Raw genomic sequence first — 19,889 nt, forward strand, 5'->3', positions numbered from 1 at the left:
GGGGATAATATAATTGACGCTCACTGAATTGCATTGGGCATTTTTAAGCACAACAATTATTTAAAAAAACGCAGCTATACCTCCAATACGCGTTTTCCACAAGAAATATGGGAGGAAAATCTGGACAAAAAAAAAATGAAAAAAATATTTTGCTTTAAAATCTGTGAATACATGAATCAGCGAGTGTAGAACTGCAAGTATGCAGGTTTCCACTGTACTTTAGACCAGTGTTTTTCAAACTCTGTGGTGTGCCGCGAGATATTGTCAGGTGTGCCGTGGGAAATTATCTAATTTGTGTGCCTGTAGTGTGCGGTCTAGCGCCTGGCAGGGTAATCATGTCTTTACTACATTGTAGTACTCTTCCATACCAGCAGGTAGCAGCAGCAGCAGGTAGCTAATTGTCTTTGTTTAGAGACAAGCGAATTAGAGACGCATGTTTATCCAAACAGGCCCATGTTTCACACTGAGTAGTATCAATATGAAACATTATAAAATACTTTTTTTTTCTTTGTGTTTATTTAATTCCTATTCAAGACGTTATAGTATAAAAGCATTCTTCAATGATAAAAAATGCTTATATAAACAATATTACACTTACATTGTTAAAATAAGCTTTTCTTTTCCATAATATCAGCTGGTGATGTGCCGCGGGATTTTTTTCAATGAGATAAATGTGCCTCGACTCAAAAAAGTTCGAAAAACACTGCTTTAGACAGCAAACACATTGAGTGGGAATCAACAATGCTTCTGCTGGTCACAGACAAGTCGTACTCTCCATTTTGAATTGTTTGTCTCATTTTTAAGTTAGGTGCAGAAATGAAAAGGAAATGAAAGTATTTCAGGTGAAAAAATATATATACTGTATGTATACTGTGTGTGTGCGTGTGTGTGTGTGTGCATTCCTCTCCAGGAGTTTAGAATACGCAGGCACTCAAAATTTTGGGAGCTGATAGTTTCACTACAGAAAAACGAAAGTGTGATGGCTTGACCGCAGTAAACTCTGGCACGCACAATAGACAATCTTTAATGGGTGCACCTTGAATGGCATGTAAGTAGCTTTTGAAAGGTTAATGATAACGGTGATTAAGTAAGAGGTCACAGAGTTCAAACCTATTGTGTTACAGTATTTGTTAACCTGGCTCAGTGACGTCTCAGAGGTGACGTCATATTTAGGCCAAAGTGTAAATAACACAACCATGACGGCTACATTCGACGCAGTATATTTACGCGTCTCCAAAATAGAGGAGTAAACTATAAGGATATGATACTTATCGAAGCATTTAAAAATTATTCATTTATTATCATTATTATTAAAGAGGTTAGAAATGAAACCAGCTGACCGTGGCGGTAGGGGGCGGGCTCAAATACGAGTGGACGCCATCTTGCACGCTCGGATGGAAAGTCTCATTCGTGCTCTCGGCTACCATTTGACAAAGCTAGAAAAAGAAAAGAAAAAGGAGAAAATAAAAAAAAACGACCATTTACTTCGCTTATCTGAGGTAACGAACGGTTCAACTCGGGCGTTATGTGTGTGTCAAATCCTCCGCTGGACGACCGAGTCATCCACGCCGTGTTGTTTAGGAACATTTAATGTCGTGTTTCGCCGACGTTAGTCGGACAGCTAGTTAGCTTGCTAACACCCGGTGACGTTGAATGTTAGTGTTGATTTAAAAAAAAAAGAAGACAAAAGCGCAACGGCGATGCCTGCCAACATAATATAACACGTAATGCCAACTTAATGTAGACAATAGTTAATAACCAAAACACTAGTGTTTCGGCGACTTCTGCAGAACGCCAAGATGATTTTCCGGTGCTAGCAAGCTCCTACGTCATCGTTAATAATCCGAACTCCACTCCAGCGAAGCATTTAATAGCTTTTATGGTCGAGGCCCATTTGTATTGTCTGAGACTTAATCAGTTTTTACGTTTAAAGTCTTAATGTACGTGGCTTTGTATATATTTCCCCCTTATTTGTATATATTCCCCCCTTAACGTGTAATGGGGGATTCTCGCTATCCTCTAACTGTAGGGCATTTATCATAGATACGACTCTTGAATTGATCAAACACCGTTGATTGTTTCAATTGGTTTAATGTTTGGCGAGGCAGAATTTTGCCAGTTTTATTTTGATTCGCTTCTTCGTCATTGGATATTTGATGGCATGCTTAGGCTATGCGAATCGAACTCTCCTCCAGCTAGTTTGATCAACCATATTGAATGGCTTGTACCGCCCCATTTGGTAGACTTATTAGTTTTACTGTAAAAGCCGTAATGTGTGACTATAGCTTCTTTGGGAGAGCACCGTGCCATTAGCAGCTAATGCGGTCTGGGCTGGGGGATGGTGGTGTCGTCCTTCACACAATGGACATGTTTTCCGTTACATTTGTATATGACTGACTACTTTTGTGCTTTAGGGTTGATATAAAATCTGACGAAGAGGACGCAGCAACTCTTAGCTTCCTGAGATGGCCAACTTGTACAAGTCGGCCAGTACTTGAAAAGCCAGCTCAGCCCTCCTGGAGTTTGGATTCCAGACACCTGCTGCCAAGCTCGTTCAAACTGAACTGTTCAAGCCCCCCGCCTCCTCATTCCCAACAGAAATCTGTTCAAAAACACTGAAGAGAAGTCATCTCTTCATGTCCCAAAAACGGCATTATTGTGTAGTTAGTGGCAGTGATAAATACTTGGACACATTGTACAGCAAACACAGCCCCGAGAGGGTAGGACTACCTTTAATTGTGAGTGTTTCCAGCTGTGTGCATTCACTCCTCACTTGAGGTTCATTATTGGACTGAGAAGTTAAGGAGGAAACATGAGCACTGCCAGGACCGAGAACCCGGTCATCTTGGGCTTGTCGAACCAGAACGGACAGCTCCGGGGCTCGGTGAAGCCGGCCGGAGCGCCAGGTGGTGGTGGTGGTGGTGGTGGTGGTGGCGGCGGAGGAGGAGGAGGAGGAGGAGGAGGCCCCCAACAGCCACTAAACCAGATGAAAGGCACAATCAACAATGGTAATGCCCAGACAGCCCCCACAACTAACGCTCTCATCAAGTAAGTTGCATTACAAAGAAATGGCTCAGGAAAAGTTTGCAACATGAAAAATTTGTGCTCTCATGTGATAATTTCTCATGAGTTTGGACTTTTGCAGGCCTGGAGATGACTGGAAGAAAAATTTGAAGTTGCCCCCAAAGGACATGAGGATGAGAACTTCAGTTTGTATTATTATTATTTTTTTAATCGTAAAACTTTGAATAAACTTCAGAGAGACATTCTTATTAAATCTCCCCTAAAGTATTATAAAAATATTAAATTCGCTAATGTTACGGTCCATTCCAGGGTGATTATGTAATTTCAAAACAATTTTATCTCCATAATAAATTGATGAAAATATTTCAGTAATTATCCATTTGCCGTTAACTTTGCCGCAATAAGTGAAAAATGGTGAGTAATTGATGCGCTGCAATTTTAAAAAATTGCCTCTCCCTTTATAACAGTTTGAATTGAAAATATAAATATATCACAGACGGTATCATTTAAAACTCAAGAGTAGGTGGATTCTGAATCATTAAACACGAATAAGCAGGGGTTACGGTCAAATTGTCAAGTCATTAAACTAACATTATGCCCTTTTATGGCTGTACAATAAATTAAAACTTTTTTTTTCATAAAAATCGAGTGGTGCCCAATACGTGAATTTATTTTACTAATTTGCTCGCTTGTGCATTTAATATTAGCATTGCGAGACAGAGACGACTACGGAGGCGACTTCCCGCGGGTGGGGGCGTTGTGTAATGCAAAGTAAGCATACCTTTCAGCCTGTTGTTGACTTATTCTATTTTTATTTCAAATTGTTCGTCGTTTAAATTTTAAATGACATGTCTGTCCTTGGTGTTGGATTTTATCAAATAAATTTCCCCCAAAAATGCAACTTATACTCCAGTGCGACTTAATTTTTTTCCTCCTTTATTATGCATTTTATGACTGGTGCGACTAGTACTCCGGAGTGACTTATAGTCCGGAAAATACGGTATGTGTATGAAAGACTACAGTGAATCGAGTTTTACCCTCTCTAATATCTCTTATACACCCTCATCCCCACTGCCTGTAGTAAAAGAAAAGGACAGCGATGCCTGATCCCCTCCTGGGACTTGGTTCTGACATGATCTAGAGCGGTCAGAAAATAGGCGACACTGACTGTTTTTGTACGATTAGTGAAGTGAAGCTGGTGAATGACTGTTATAAATTGAATGACCTGATAAACCATCAGCTGCTAATGGTCACATTTACTGGTGCTCCACAGGATGTGACGGCAACAAAAGGCAATGAGTTTGAAGATTATTGCCTAAAGAGGGAGCTGCTCATGGGCATCTTTGAGATGGGCTGGGAAAAGCCATCTCCCATTCAGGTGCGTTTGCTCCTACGCAAATGTTTCTCTGTGCCGGAACAAGTGCATTTCCATGCCACAATGGGAAGCGACTCATCAAAGTATCCATTTTTGCTGTTGCTCGTAGGAGGAAAGCATTCCCATTGCGTTGTCGGGGAGGGATATCTTGGCCAGAGCCAAGAATGGCACAGGGAAGAGTGGAGCCTACCTCATTCCCTTACTTGAACGCATTGACCTGAAGAGGGACTATATACAAGGTGGGCTTGTCTGTACTGTACCGCAATGGTGTGCAACCCAAGTCTTGGGGCCAAATCCGGCACACTGAGCGTTTAAATTGGGGTGCCTGTATTAATTGTACATTAATTATAAACACAAATGTTTCCCTCCCTAAAGCAGGTTAATTAATACACTTCATTTATGATATTTGATAATTTTGTGTTATTTTTTATACATATTTAAACATTTCAGTCATTTTAAATACTTGGCCATTTATTTATAAGATCATTTAATAAAGTTAGAATGAATTATTGTGTTGCAATTAAATTTGTAATTTTACATATCGTCGCTGTCATGTGAAAAACACTCAATTTTTTTTCATTTTCTTATTTTAACCTGAATCATGTTTACACGTTACAGACATCGCATTAAAGTGAAAATTAAAAAAGTTTCCAAAATTGGACTGCGACGATATGTAAAATTACATTTACAATAAATCAATGATATTAAATCATTGCTTAACCATAAGTTTGATTGTACATTACATTATTTTTGTTGTCTTCAGCATTTTCACTTTAATTTGAATCAAACTGTACTTTTAATTAATTTATCTCAGTAATTTATTACTAATTCTAAAAAGAATTCAGAAAGTAACTTTTTTCACTTGAAAGGATGTTCTCTTGCAAATTGGTTAGTTGCATTTTGTTTTTAAATCCAACACATAATAAAATGATCTGGCCTAGCTCGTTTGTAAACATCAAACCTGCCCTTGAACATATTTGCCCACTCAAACTGTACCGGGAGATAATGTTGCAAAATGTATATCAGGTTTTTTCTTGGCTCAAATTGAGGCAGAGGTGGTACCATCCTGACCATGTGCCATGACATGTATCAGGGTTTTTCCAGCATTAAATATTGAGAGGCGGCCGCCTTCATATTATTGTGTGCCTGCCTCCAGCCAGAACGATTGATATTGCTCTGGTTGGGCGCGATTGATTGACGTCCCTCTGCGGCAAAATTGAATTTTAAGTACAGTTAAGCCCAGTCTTTGCAAATTAAAAAAAGCAAATCAAGATGAGGTAAGATGTATCTATCAGTGTTAATACAGTAAATGCACTTTATTTATCATGGCTTACGCCATTGTTCTCATGCCGCTAAAATAGCAGTAAATCACTTGCCAGAGCCTCTCCTTATTGGAAACTCTTTCTGACGTCATGACGGCGCCACCATCAAGCAGAATGTTTCAATCCGAGGCGAATTTTCTGTCGTGGCAGACGTGAAGAGTATGCGCAGCGTCACCCACCAATGCTCCATTTTGTGCCCTGTGAATGGGGTTGACAACGGCGCGCTGCAATTTCAGAGCAAAAGGGGCTTCATGAGCCGCGTGAAACCAGGAAAAGAGCCGCATGCGGCTCGCAAGACGTGGGCTGGCCATACCTGATCTAGCGCCTCTATTGTGGCGAACGCTGCAACTGCAGTTAAAATACGCTTCTGCTGCAGCCATTAATTGCGCTATGTTGAGCAATATCAATCGCTCTGGCTGAAATTGGCTGGAGGCGGCCGCCTCACAATTTTAAACGCAGGAAAAACCCTGGATATTTTCTTTTTTCAACAACAAACGCGTGATTAATCTTTTCTCTCCTACCCAGCACTGGTGATAGTGCCCACCAGAGAACTGGCTCTGCAAGTAAGCCAAATATGTATCCAGGTCAGCAAACACATGGGAGGAGTCAAGGTAATGGCGACCACGGGTGGAACCAACCTACGCGATGACATCATGAGACTGGATGAAACTGGTAACGCTTTTAACACCCAGGCATGACTCCTGTTGACTTAATTGCATTTGTATGAGCGTAATTTTTTTTTCTTTTTAATCGCAGTTCATGTGGTCATTGCCACCCCAGGGAGGATTTTAGACCTCATCAAGAAAGGAGTAGCCAAAGTCGGTCAAGTGCAGATGATTGTTCTGGATGAGGTGGGATGTGTGTGCTCTTCGTTTTTCTGTGAGACCAAATTGTATTTTATTTTTTTAAATCTGTTCCTCATCTCATTTGCCAACAGGCTGACAAACTCCTGTCTCAGGACTTTGTCGTCATGATGGAAGAGATTCTGGGCTTCCTCTCCAAACAAAGACAGATTTTGCTTTACTCGGCTACCTTCCCCCTCAGTGTTCAGAAGTTTATGGTATGTTCTCCAGTGATTGCCATGTTGAATCAACAAGTGCACACCACGGGTTTGATTTGGTAATAAAAAGCAGGTCTATTACACTATATTTTCACACTCGATTGTTAAACACTCGACATTTTATCAAACCAGAGGATACTTTGGATTTATATTTGTTTAGTCAGCTGCTGCAGAAAAAAATGTACCAGTACAATGGTCTCCTATTCACTGCAACCTGTCTGTCGCAGAGCTTTCACCTAAAAATAATAGATTGTCTTAAAATACTCCTCACATGTTTTAAAGGGCAAGTCAACCCAAAAATGTTCTCTACAAGATTGTTTTATGCAGGCCCACTAGTCGAAACACGGCATTCTGATTAATATTGCCTTTGTGTAATATGAGTTAAAAAATAAAATCCACCAGTTTTTTTTTTTCCATTTCAAGGGGCAGCGGCCATTTTGCCACTTGCTGTCGACTAAAAATGACAGCGCAGTTGCTCAAGGCTTAGGTAAAACCTAATCATGGCTGAGCTTCAGAAAACGGGTGAGCCATGATTGGTCGGTACCTGAGCAACTATGTCATTTTCAGTCGACTGAAGTGACAAAATGGCCTCTCCCTGACAAGGCTGAAAATGGGTGGATTTTGCTGCTTAACTCATATTCCACAAACGCCAAATGGAAAATGCCATGTTTAGACCAGTGATGGCGCATAAAACATAATATTGCAAAACATGTATTTGTTGACTTCCAATTTAAACATTGACGCACACTTTTGGACTGTATTCAAACACACAAAATGTAGTGTAGAGAATATGTTGTAATGATTAAAAAATAAACGTTTGTTTGATTAACACAAACGCCAAATGGAAAATGCCATGTTTAGACCAGTGATGGCGCATAAAACATAATATTGCAAAACATGTATTTGTTGACTTCCAATTTAAACATTGACGCACACTTTTGGACTGTATTCAAACACACAAAATGTAGTGTAGAGAATATGTTGTAATGATTAAAAAATAAACGTTTGTTTGATTAAGGCTGATGTAGCCCTCCCACACACTGGTCCATTGAAACTAAATGTACTTTTTAAACACATTGACATTTTAGTCAATAACCCTTTTAAAACCCGAATATTGGCAGTATTTGGGTTTTTAAAAGCCGCGCAATAACCAGAATATGGCCTAATTCGTGTTTTTGAAATTCCAAATATGCCTAGGTTGCTCCTTTTCTAACCCGAGTATGTGCGCATGTATACGCCGATTGGAATACCCCGATTGCATGGTACACTCTGCGCATACTCAACTGCAAGGAATCTTGATCTTTGTAGTACAGGAAATGCTGGTATGCGCGGTGTTTGGCGCACAACCCACCGGAAACACATAATTAGTGATAAACAAAACATGGCGAAAGTTAACGTACGACACCGCACTTTTGGAGTGAGGATGAATCAGACTCCCTTTATTCGTGTGGTGAGGGACATGAATATGTTTTATTGACGGTAGAAAGTAACAACCGGAATGAAGCGTCATTTAAATCAGGACATTCAAATGCGGGAATAACTCTGTACGCTTATGTAAACGTGTTATTCAGAAGTTTCAGAAACCGGAATTTTGACCTTAACCTGAATAATTGACTGCATGTAAACGTGGTCATTGTGAATGTATTCTGCTTCGGATAACTGAAGGAGACACGTGAATGCAATGCACTTACTTGGTCACTTGAGGGAATACTAAAAGTTTGTGATATTTTGTTTGCACAAAATTGCTGAAGAAATTGGTGGTGGGCTTGCGACGTGTGGTCTCTGTGGCAACGTAGTGCGCGTGCTTCAAAATGCATATACTTCGAACTTGGGTCGTTGTATTGTATTAGTTCACCACTAGATGGCACTAAATTCTACATATTGGACTTTTTAATTAGGCCAAACCACAGTTATACATCTGAGCTCGCTAGGCTGCTATCGAAAACGTTCTCTTCTTATGGCGGTATCCTGATTTGCCCTCTAATGGTGCCTCTATTGCAAAACATTTTTCACTGTGGTTGTAGAACTCGCACTTGCAGAAGCCCTACGAGATCAACCTCATGGAGGAGCTCACGCTGAAGGGTGTGACTCAGTATTATGCTTACGTCACCGAAAGGCAGAAAGTGCATTGCCTCAACACCTTGTTCTCCAGGGTAAGACTGACTCTTGTGGTTCAACTTAACAGTAAGCGCTTTGGTATTTTAAAAAAAAAAAGAAAAATAAAAAAAAGAAAAAAGTTTGAAAGTAACGACGCGTCACTTTACATCACTTTTCTTCTAGCTCCAGATCAACCAGTCTATAATCTTCTGCAACTCCTCTCAGAGAGTGGAGCTCCTTGCCAAGAAGATCTCCCAGCTCGGTTATTCATGTTTCTACATTCATGCTAAGATGAGACAGGTTGGTGTACAGTTCTTTCTCTCCCCATATACAGTTGTTGTAACCCATTTCGGCCTAAAGTGCTTGGCAAAACATGCCTGTAAAACCTAAGGGCGTCTTTAGAATCACCCTCTAAAACCTGAAGTTTCCCCATAAATTCAACCTCTACAAAATAATTTATCTCAGAGTCCGTAGCAGATGGATACATTAATTCCAAAAGAATTTGAGAGCTTGGACGTGGCTAATTTTATAACATTTTGTTTGGAATGTATATAGTGTTTCAAAGAAATGTTTCTTTATTTTTTACATTCAAACATTTTGTCTTGTACCAAAAAATGAATGATTGTTTGAATAATCATGATTTCAATTATCAAAATAATCGTCAGCCCTAGACATATCCACTTTCCCGGCTGTAAAGGTAGAAATGCGCAACAGCGCTCCCGGCTCTAGTGGTAGAAATGCGGTAATGCGCTCCCGGTCTGAATAGGTCAAACTGATTCCTCTGTTGAACCTTGTCAGTCGTTCTTAAAATAGCTGTCAAAAGTGAAGTTTATTTCCTCTTTCTCATCAGGAACATCGCAACCGCGTGTTCCACGACTTCCGAAACGGCCTCTGTCGAAATCTCGTCTGCACTGGCAAGTAGAACACCATCGTGGATTGTTGAATGCATTTTGCAACTAGATTTGAAGGAAATATAACAGTGTCTTATGTTTGTTTTTTTTCTCCCAGACCTCTTCACAAGAGGAATAGACATTCAGGCAGTGAATGTTGTGATCAATTTTGACTTCCCTAAGCTGGGAGAGACGTACCTTCATCGTATTGGCAGATCTGGTGAGAACTTGCTTATAGCCTTCACCTTCTTTATATAAACAAACAAGACATCAACCATTAATCCTCATCACTCAGGCCGCTTTGGGCACTTGGGCCTGGCCATCAACCTGATTACGTATGACGATCGCTTCAACCTGAAAGGCATCGAAGAGCAGCTGGGAACAGAGATCAAGCCCATCCCCGGCATCATTGACAAGAGCTTGTATGTGGCTGAGTACCACAGTGAGAGCGGCGAAGAAGCTAAGCCATGAGCCAGTAAGTATACACATGGTCCACTATTGTCACATGTACTAATATAATTTAAAAAAAAAAAAAAAAAAAGTCTTTTTTTTTTTTTTTTTTTGATGGCCCCTCATATTTTATTTTGGGGAAAAGCACTAAAAGACGTGTGTGAGATGTGCACGTGTCAGACTTGATATAATTCCCTATAACCCAAGTTAAACAGAGCTGCTCCATGACATTCAAACAGCTACAGTTCATGAACATAGGTGAGGGTAGAAACGCAGATTGACCGGTAAATCTTCACCACGACGGACCAATACAGAGTCCGCATCACTGCAGACACTGCATCTATCTGCCCGTCAATCTCTTGCTCCATCCTTCCATCTCTTGTGAACAAGATACTTGAATTCCTCCACTTGGTGCAGGATCTCATTCCCAACCTGAAGAGGGCACTCCACCCATTTCCAACTGAGAACCATGGTCTCAGATTTGGGGGTGCTGATTTTCATTCCAGACTCTTCACACTCTGCTGCAAACCGCTGCAGTGAGATTTGACGATTGTGCCTTGACGAAGCCAACGGAACCACATAATCTGCAAAAAGCATATGCAGTACTGAGGCCACCAAACAGGACACCCTCAATGTCTTGGCTGCGCCTATATATTCTGTCGATAAAGGTTATGAACATAATCGGTAACAAAGGGCAAAAAGTATGCCCGCACCTGTTTGGGACCTCTGTGGGCAACTCCAGATTGGGAGAGAGTCCAACCCCTCTCAAGAGGACGTGTACCAGAGCCCAAGCTCTTTGTTGGGGCGAGGCAGACTAATTGAAACTTCTTGACCTCATACAGCAGCTTGGGTTCCTTCCCTGCCAGAAAAGTGACATTCCACGTCACTAATATCCAGGGATCAGATCACCGAGCTCACATTACGCTCGACCACTATGGCCCATCTCACAGGTAGTGAACCGATGACAACGGGGCACCAATGTTACCCGGCAACGCACTAAATCAGTTAATCAAAAAGCGAGGCATTAAAATGTCGTTCAAATTTGTTCTATAACGTATGTAGGATTTTATGATTGTAACTGGTCCAACCTGAATATAAAAACTAAATTTACTTGATGGTTGACTTCCCTGTATTTTAAGATGTGGGCTGTTGCACCCTCGAGGTTCCAAGTACACCTTTGCAGAGGTGGACATTTGACTATAAAGTTTGCCTGTCATTTGTCAGCAACCTGGGCACCCGTCTGACATATGTCAGTCCTTTATGTTATTTTAACCGCCCTTCCGTCAGTCGTCAATCCGGGGTGGTGGGTGCAGGGGGTCCAACATGATGAAAAATCCATCCATCCATATATGAACAAATCTGATTAAAATGGTAAATGGAGTGCACCATCTACATCATAGTGTTTCGGCTTGCTGCTCAAACAGCTCTTCACTGTTTAACATTTCACATTTGCCAATCTATTAAAGTGTTAAGAGCCTGCTGCTGCATTCCGTATAACATTGTTGCCAAAGGTACAATCCCGGCGGACTAAATTGCTTACTACTGTGTAAACCGAAATAGTTACCATGACAATAAATATTTTTTTCTTTGACTGTCTTTCGTAGTTTTTTTTTTTTTTTTTTCTCTCTTCTGCCTTTAAGCAAATGGCAAACAACTTTTGATGCATTACTGCCACCTTTTGAAATTGAGTGTGGGGCTGCAAAATACCGTTTCACAACCTCCAAACCCCACGCTTTCCAAAAATTGAAATGTAAAACTTTACTCACAAGCACATCTCTGTAAGACTGTTTCTGTATTTAAAGATTTTATTACCTCTTAGCTCTTCAATTAGTGGTTGCCCTACCATCTGTCTAACTCGTGATCCGCTCGTTGGTGCATACCCCCACCTGCTGTACATGTATAGTCAATGCAGTCTACTCAAGTAAGACTACCGGCTGCCTTATAACAAACACGTGAGACAGGTGGGTCGCGTTTCCGTCTCATCAGCAAAACGGGCATGCGTTAATGAACTTTCAGGTCCGTCTGGACTTGACCAGGTTAGTGATGATTACGCTGGACGAAAATCCACTTCAGCTTGTGCTTAGTCTGTCTTATTTTTTTTTGCTTCCAATTTAACGTCAGCAAAATGGGCATCTATCAATGACGTCCGTCAGACAGAATGCCGATCCCTGCGCCTTTGTCAGCAAATATACAGTTGACTAGCCGCGTAACTTGTTTTTCTTTTGTCATTCACAGATAAGACCATCCTCCATTCCCCTATGGACCCCCACCCCAGCCAGGATTTTTTTTTTTCCTTTTAGTTTTTTTTTTGGGATGCCTTCATCAGGAATGACAAAGTTGTTGGATACGTTTTGGAAGAACTCTTCCCTTCTCACAGGGCTCAATGCTGCACCGCTTGCACTGAAGACACCCCTTCCTACCACATCCCCCTCCACATGAGGGAAGTGCGGGATCAAGTGGACGGGATATCTGGCACGCATAGGTGACTCTTAACATGAAGCCAGCACCCAAAACCTCTCTACCCTTCAAAAAAAAAAAAGAACCCCCACCTCCATCTGCCATTTTTCTTGTTTTGGAACCATTTTGTATGAAGTGCCTTAAGAAGCAGTCCACCTCGTTGTGAAGTAATAACCCTCGTCGTCATCAATCATAACCACTTTTTTATTTCTGCTTGTCTGGGGGCCTGCTGCGCTTCGGTCTGGCTTAACTTTGCCGGACAAACTTGGATCCACACCCCTCTCTCCCCCAACGGACAGAGATGCCGGAGTTTTTGTTTGTTTTATTAAGAAAAGCCAGACTGTCTGTTACTTTGAGTTAAGAAAAACGTTTGCTTCAAGAACAGCCCGACACTCTCCTCTCGTCTTCAGCAGCAGAGCAAAATTCGGATGACGGTGCAGCCGTTCCAACACCTAGAGTCATGGGAATTCCTCAACCAGTGGAGATTTTTTTTTTTGGGGGGGGGGGGGTTTCCACCCTGCTCACCTTCCTAGGAATGGCCGAACTTAACTCTGTGAGCCTGTGTATATATACCTTCATTTTAAGATTGTTTTAAGACAAGTTAACAAGAAGGCTGGCTGCACCGCAATACCAATCCTCCCCCCACACTTACTTGTTGGCACCGGAGGGACTGTTTGATTACTGCCTATTGGCCTGTGACTTTATTTATAATTCTAGAAAGGGCAGAATGATTTAGAATCGAAAGCAAAGACCCCCTTGTGCATTAAGTGCCATTGAGGCCAAGTGTCATTATTGAAGGTTGCACTTAAATTGATTGGTCGCGCGATTTTCGTCAGCTTCGTGACGATCAGATTGTATCTGATTCGCCGCAGTACAGATTTGCTTGGGTGATGCTTTGGTTCCCACCCTGTTACATGTTAGACATACAAGGACAAAGGCAGCAACCAATTTTGATTTTGAGAATGTCGTGTGACAAAGCATCAGTGACGCATCTTACCTGGAGGAAAATGTAGCAGCAATTCACTCTGCGTAACGACATGTTAAAAAATAAATAAATAAAGCAACCCAGCACAGGTTGGCACTTAGAATGCACAGAGTTGAGTTCAGGCAATAACACCGGATTTTTGTACCTGCCATGCCAACATGAACATGTTGCTGTTGAAGATGCCTTCAAAGCAAAAAAAAAAAAACTTAGGGGGAATGGCTATGACAAATGGCTTGGACTGCAAACTTGTGGACTTAGTTACTGGCTTATATTTCTGTCCTTTTGTTTGTTTTGTGTGGGGGTTTGGTTATACGTCCTCCTAAAAACCTGATTTTTGCACGAAAGCTCCCCGGAGCCTTTTTGGAAAGTTTGGGTTCCCTTGTAGCAAGATGCTCTTATGACTGTTCTGACCAACAGCGACTTGTTTTAAAATGTTCCCTTAACGTTGTTGCTTCAGAATGGTGATTTTCCCCCCAGCCTGCTCGTTTCTCATCTTGGCCCCTGATGAATTCTATCATTCAATTTGGCTAATTGGGGGGTGGGGGTTGTTTGAAGAAAATATTAAAGTAAACTAAAATACAAGAGCGAGCGAGCGGGGGGCATCAAATTTTTGCAGACACTCGGCAGCCGTCTGCGGCCTGGCTGCCTGGCGGCAGTACAACAGCTTGTTTTTGTTTTGAAGGCAGGTCCTACTGGACGAATGAATATGATGGGATGCTGTCTACTGCCGGCAGTTGCCATGTTGAGAACCTTAGAGACTGAGACAAAAGCATCTTGCAAAACTTTAATTGGATTTGTTTGAAAACCAAAGTGTGTCATTCTTTAAGGTCATTTTAAATTGGGGGGGGGGGGAGAATTGGCTCGCTTGCTGCCCTGATGCACACGAATCCTCCTTGATAGTAGTGACAAATTTAAAACTTAACACCTTTTGTATCCAATTTGACTCTGTGTCACTTTCTGTCCAGGAGGATGCTGCTGATGCATTAGTACACTTGGTGGTGCACCTGTTTGCAAGTGAATGGAGAGGGGTAAAATAAAAAGTTGCCCTTATTTTGGATTTTTTTTTTTTTTTTTTTGGCCCAAAGAAAAGTTCAAGTGGATAACTCCAAATTTTAAGTTTTTATTTTTTATTTTCATGGAAATTTGGTCATAATTCAATTGGCAGAATTTTCAGTGAAGCTAATTTTACAAAGAGTTGAGTTACAAACAACACAAAATGTCGTAAATAATATTGGGCTGAAAGATTGAAAGTTTGGTTCAAATAAAGCTCACTCAATTTATGTTTTGGTCTCTGGTTGTCTTTGTGTGACTTTGAAGGCAAGATAGCTTGACATAGCGCATTTCTTACACAAGGGAACGCAATGTGCTTCACTTTGAAATCTGTTTTGTATACTTGATTTGAGTTCCCTTTAGTCCCTCAGGAGAGTACTTTCAGCGTTAGTCATAAAAGGAATTCTAATAACAAAACGACCCAATTAAGACGTTTTGCCTGGAACTGACCTTTCTGCCTGGTAAGTAAAACCCCAGCCCAAATGGCTTGTTTTAACTTGCAATCCTTAAAATGTCACAATTTTGTAGGTTTAATCTTTGCTGTCATTGCAAAATACAGGGAGTCTGATGGCATGGATGTCCAAGGTTGTGAATGGCTTGCGATCAACTTGAATCCAAATCGTCATGCATCGCAAGAATGCAGGGTCATTTGCCACAATGCTTGCTGTTCATTTGATTTTTTTATGGCCTAGAAGTGTACGCTTACTGCAATGATTTGTGGACTAGTGTTTTCCCAATTCACCCATGGTGTTACACACTAAGACCAGCAGATGGTGCTGGCATATTTCAGGCATGTCATCCTTGCATATTGCATGCTTGCTTGTTCAATACAATAGAAATGTTTGTCGACTTTACAGGTGGCGCTCAATTGTTACAATAACTTGGATTTAGGGATTGTATTCCTGACCTAAACCCGATTGAGCATCTGTGGAGACACCTGAAAATGGTTGTGCACCACTGTACACCATCCAACCTGACAGAACTGGAGAAGCTGTGCAAGGAAGAATGGCAGGGGATCCCCAAATCCAGGTGTGAAAAACTTGTTGCATCATTCCCAAGAAGACTCATGGCTGTACTAGCTCAAAAGGGTGCGTCTACTCAATAAAATGCATCAGGGTGTGAATACTTATGACCATATGTTTCAATTTTCTTTTTTAATACATTTGCAAAATTGTCTATATTTCTGTCCAGATGGGGTGCTGAGTGTACATTGAGAGATAAAAATTAACTTTTTTTCATTTAGGCAAATGGCTGCAATAAGTGTGAAAAATTTCAAGGGGTCTGAATACTTTCTGTACCCACTATGGCAAGAGAGTGACAGACTGGTGACAATGTTGGCAGAATGTAACAACAGCTAAAGCTGCTTGTGTCCACCCACAGTCATGATGGTCGTTAATTGAACATCAATTCATGGAGGTGTTATTTGTCGCTGGCTGGCTAATCTGGATTTTGTAATTATGCTGGTGGTCCAAACAGGAAATGCCTGTTTATTTAAAAAAAATAAATAAATAAACTTTGAATATTTTAGTCCGGATCTTCACATTGTGCTGCAGTGGTGGATTGTGCTGAGTCGTGTAGGCAGATATTACTGCTGCGACATTTACATTTTACACCCCCACATGCCTCATTTAGTGTGCGTGTGTGTTCTCTGACTGAACTCTCCCTCATTTGCAAGTGAAGCTGCTAGAAAGAGTCATGAGAATAAAGAGGTTTTAATTACGACATACAGTGAATGCTCACTGTTCGCGGAGATTAGAATGATGAATAGTGAAAATATGCTAGTAGGCTAATTAACGCACCCACCCCAAATTTAGTTTTTTATGATCCGCTCCATTAATAGATTACGTTGGCTTAAAAATTAAAACATTTTCTTCTATGGCCAAGCTTGTACTGAAATCTACTTTTAAAGCATATCAATAGAGTTGGGCATTTTACAAAATTTTGACTGATTTGACGGCTTGACGGGCCGTCACCGATGGACGCGGATCGTGACGATTACAAAGTGTAATTACTGTACTTATTGTTGTTTGTGCGTTGTCTGTGTGGCTTTAGGGGGGGTTGGCCTGGTGAGTGACGTCAAGATCGGGAGTTGGTCTGTGTGAGCATGTGAGCGTCTGGGCGCTTGCTAGCAATATCCACTTATTACACCTCCCCCACAGACCCCACAAACATTGAATTCATTGCTTCGGTTTCTAACATTCTATCATTGTAAAGTGTATATTTTTCAATAATTTGTTTTTGTTTGTTTCTCTGCCGGTGTGTCAAAATATTGCTCGATGGCAAACTGGTCCGTGGCGTAAAAAAGGTCAGGGACTGCACTAATCAATGATTCTCTTAAACATTAATGACAGCACAGCCGAGATTCGTGTGTGCGTGCGTGTGTGGGTGCATGCAGGCATGCATGTGTGTTCGGGGTGCACGTGTGACCTCTAAACAGGAAGTGTTAGCCTCACACGCACAGTAGATGTGAGCCATCTTAGTGCTATTGATCCTGCTCCTTGAGGAGACATTAGGTTTGTTATAATCAATACCCCTTCTTCAGGAGTCGTTCCGGTGTAATTCCTCCTGCTCAGAATGAGATTCAAAAAGGGGAAAAAAAAATCCAATCTCATGGAAGGAGGAGAGAGAGATAGAGAAAATGGAACGTCTCAACGTCCTTGAACTTCCACACAGGGCCGGAAATGGAATTAAAAGGCAGACAGTGCAAAACGCTGGGAAGGTTCGTGCTCTCTAGCTTCTTTTAAACAGAGATCATGCAAAGATCCTGAAATATATCGACATATGTCTTTTTACACAGAACCCGGCAAAGGCACAACTCTGTGCGATTTGAGGTGATACTTGATGTAAGGGTGCCCGAATTTGAGTTTTGAGTAGTCGCTTAATTGATGTGCAGTGGACTCCCGCTCTATGGAGGGGATAGGGACCAGGCTAACCCGCAAATAGCTAAAAAATCGGCTTACATTTGAAGCCTATTAAGAATGCATTGATTTAAAAAAATGGAGATTTAAGGATTGTAGTATTATTTAAAAATCTGCAAATAAGTGCCGACCCGTGAGTATGTGGGAGTTGTGTGTAAAATACACAATCAACTCACACAACAGTAATTACGTTTCCTGAAATAAGTTTATGCCTTTTAAATGAATTTTAATGCTGCTAATTTGATATGATTTACGAGCTTGCTCAAGGAACAAATTCAACTCATAAGGTACCACTGTTGTATTTTTTCTTGTCAAAATGTTTGCCTCTTCCTTCGTAGTAAAACTTTACTCATTTTGTCTTTTTCTCTCCAAGCTGTCACATTGATGGATGTCAGGTCAATGCAGTGACGGAAAAAAAAAAAAAAAAAAGACAGAGATTGCAACCCTGTCCAAGTTTGCTGATGGCGCCAACAGATGGACGAACAGATGGACAAACCAACCAACGTTGCCACCAACAAGCTCGTTGGGCTGCGTGTTGTGCATCTTTTTGGATTATATGTATGTGTGTGTATATATATATATATATATATATATATATATATATATATATATACTTATACATATATACATATACTTATACATATATATAAACATATACTTATACATATATATAAACATATACTTATACATATATATATATGTATGTATATATGTATATGTATGTATATATGTATAAGTATATATATACACACAGTATACATATATGTGTATATACATATACACAGTATATATATATATATACACACATACAGTACATACACATACTGTATGTCTGTATAATGTGTGTGTGCGTGTGTATATATGTATATATATATATATATATGTATATATATATGTATATATATATATATATATATATGTATATGTATATATGTGTATGTATATAAAACTAATCTACTAACCGAGACCATGATGTGAAACTGAGACGCTTCCTACAGAGATGTACTGCGAGAAACAAAAAACTAAACAAGGACAAGTTCAAGCGGCGACAAACCAAAGTACCTTATATAGGACACCTACTGACAGCTGAAGAACTGTGTGTTGACCCAGAGAAAGTGCGAGCAATCAGGGAGGTGCCGAGACCTAATGATGTAAAAGCAGTACAACGACTGGTGGGGATGGTAAATTACCGAATTATCGAAATTTTAACAAACACTTATCTGATGACTGTGAAGTCATGAGACAATTGACACACAAAGAAAACATGTGGGAATAGACAGAAGTCCACGAAGAAGCTTTTGAAGGAAAAAATAGCCAACGCTCCAGTCCTGAAATACGCAGTCCTGTGATGCGTCCGAGACAGGATTGGGAGCTGCGCTCATGCAGCATGGAAAGCCAGTGGCTTATGGCAGCAGAGCCCTGACACCAACAGAGAGGCGCTGCGCTCAAATAGAGAAGGAATGCCTCGCAATTGTATTTGGAATGGAGAAATTTCATCAGTACACCTATGGCAGAGAGGTGTCTGTCCAGAGTGATCACAAGCCGTTGGAAAACATACACAAAAAAACCTTTGCTCAGTGCGCCAAAGAGGCTACAACGAATGCTCCTTAAGTTACAGAAGTACAATATTCATGTGACTTATGTACCAGGCAGGGACATGTCGTTAGCCGATCATATTTATCGAACTGTCAGAAAATGGACATTGAGTCAGGAGTGGAAACTGTTAAAATGATTGATCACCTAGCTATCTCTACGCAGAGACTCACCTTAATTCGATTAGCAACAAAAGAGGACAAGCAACTACAACAGCTGATAAATGTGATGCAAAAAGGGTGGCCAAAGAACAAAAAAAGATATCCCAGCAGATATCCAACACTTCCACTTATTTCAGAATGAATTGAATCATCAGGATGGAATTGTTGTCAAAGGAGAGAGAGAAGTGATTCCCGATGCTCTCAGAAGGGATATTACCTGTCGCATCCATTCTTCTCATCTCGGGATTGAAGGAAGTCTCAGACGTGCAAGAGATTGTGTATACTGGCCAGGGATGAATCAACAAATAAAGGATTTTATATTAAAATGTGATGTATGCAGGTCATTGGACTCCAGGCAACAGAAGGAGATGCTACAGCCGCATAACATGGAATAAAGTAAGTAAGCAAGTTAATGCTTTAATCGTCCACTCTGGATGGTCAGTTGGACGGAACAGAGTGAAACAGATTGTTGACAGTTGACATATTGTCGACAGTTTCAATCTCGAC

At 40.8% G+C, this 19,889-nt stretch overlaps 1 protein-coding gene and 1 long non-coding RNA gene across 2 annotated transcripts; both read left to right on the top strand.

Annotated features, from left to right (window-relative positions):
• The first annotated feature begins 1,334 nt into the window (after positions 1-1,334).
• ddx6 (DEAD (Asp-Glu-Ala-Asp) box helicase 6) lies at positions 1,335-14,940 on the top strand. The gene is made up of 14 exons (XM_086035531.1): positions 1,335-1,499; positions 2,415-3,048; positions 3,146-3,209; positions 4,298-4,402; positions 4,509-4,638; positions 6,247-6,393; positions 6,478-6,572; positions 6,659-6,781; positions 8,806-8,934; positions 9,062-9,178; positions 9,729-9,792; positions 9,887-9,988; positions 10,064-10,243; positions 12,454-14,940. The coding sequence occupies exons 2-13, from the start codon at positions 2,813-2,815 to the stop codon at positions 10,237-10,239; spliced, it is 1,488 nt and encodes a 495-aa protein (XP_085891657.1). The 5' UTR covers positions 1,335-1,499; positions 2,415-2,812; the 3' UTR covers positions 10,240-10,243; positions 12,454-14,940.
• A 243-nt stretch (positions 14,941-15,183) lies between these two features.
• Positions 15,184-18,118, top strand: LOC147144792 (uncharacterized). The gene is made up of 3 exons (XR_015087439.1): positions 15,184-15,739; positions 17,253-17,429; positions 18,002-18,118. It is a non-coding gene; the product is annotated as an uncharacterized LOC147144792 (long non-coding RNA).
• The last annotated feature ends 1,771 nt before the right edge of the window (positions 18,119-19,889 follow it).

This window comes from Filicampus tigris, chromosome 7 (genome assembly GCF_054856515.1).
Source record: "Filicampus tigris isolate MCC_2025a chromosome 7, RoL_Ftig_1.0, whole genome shotgun sequence".
Taxonomy (NCBI): domain Eukaryota; kingdom Metazoa; phylum Chordata; class Actinopteri; order Syngnathiformes; family Syngnathidae; genus Filicampus; species Filicampus tigris.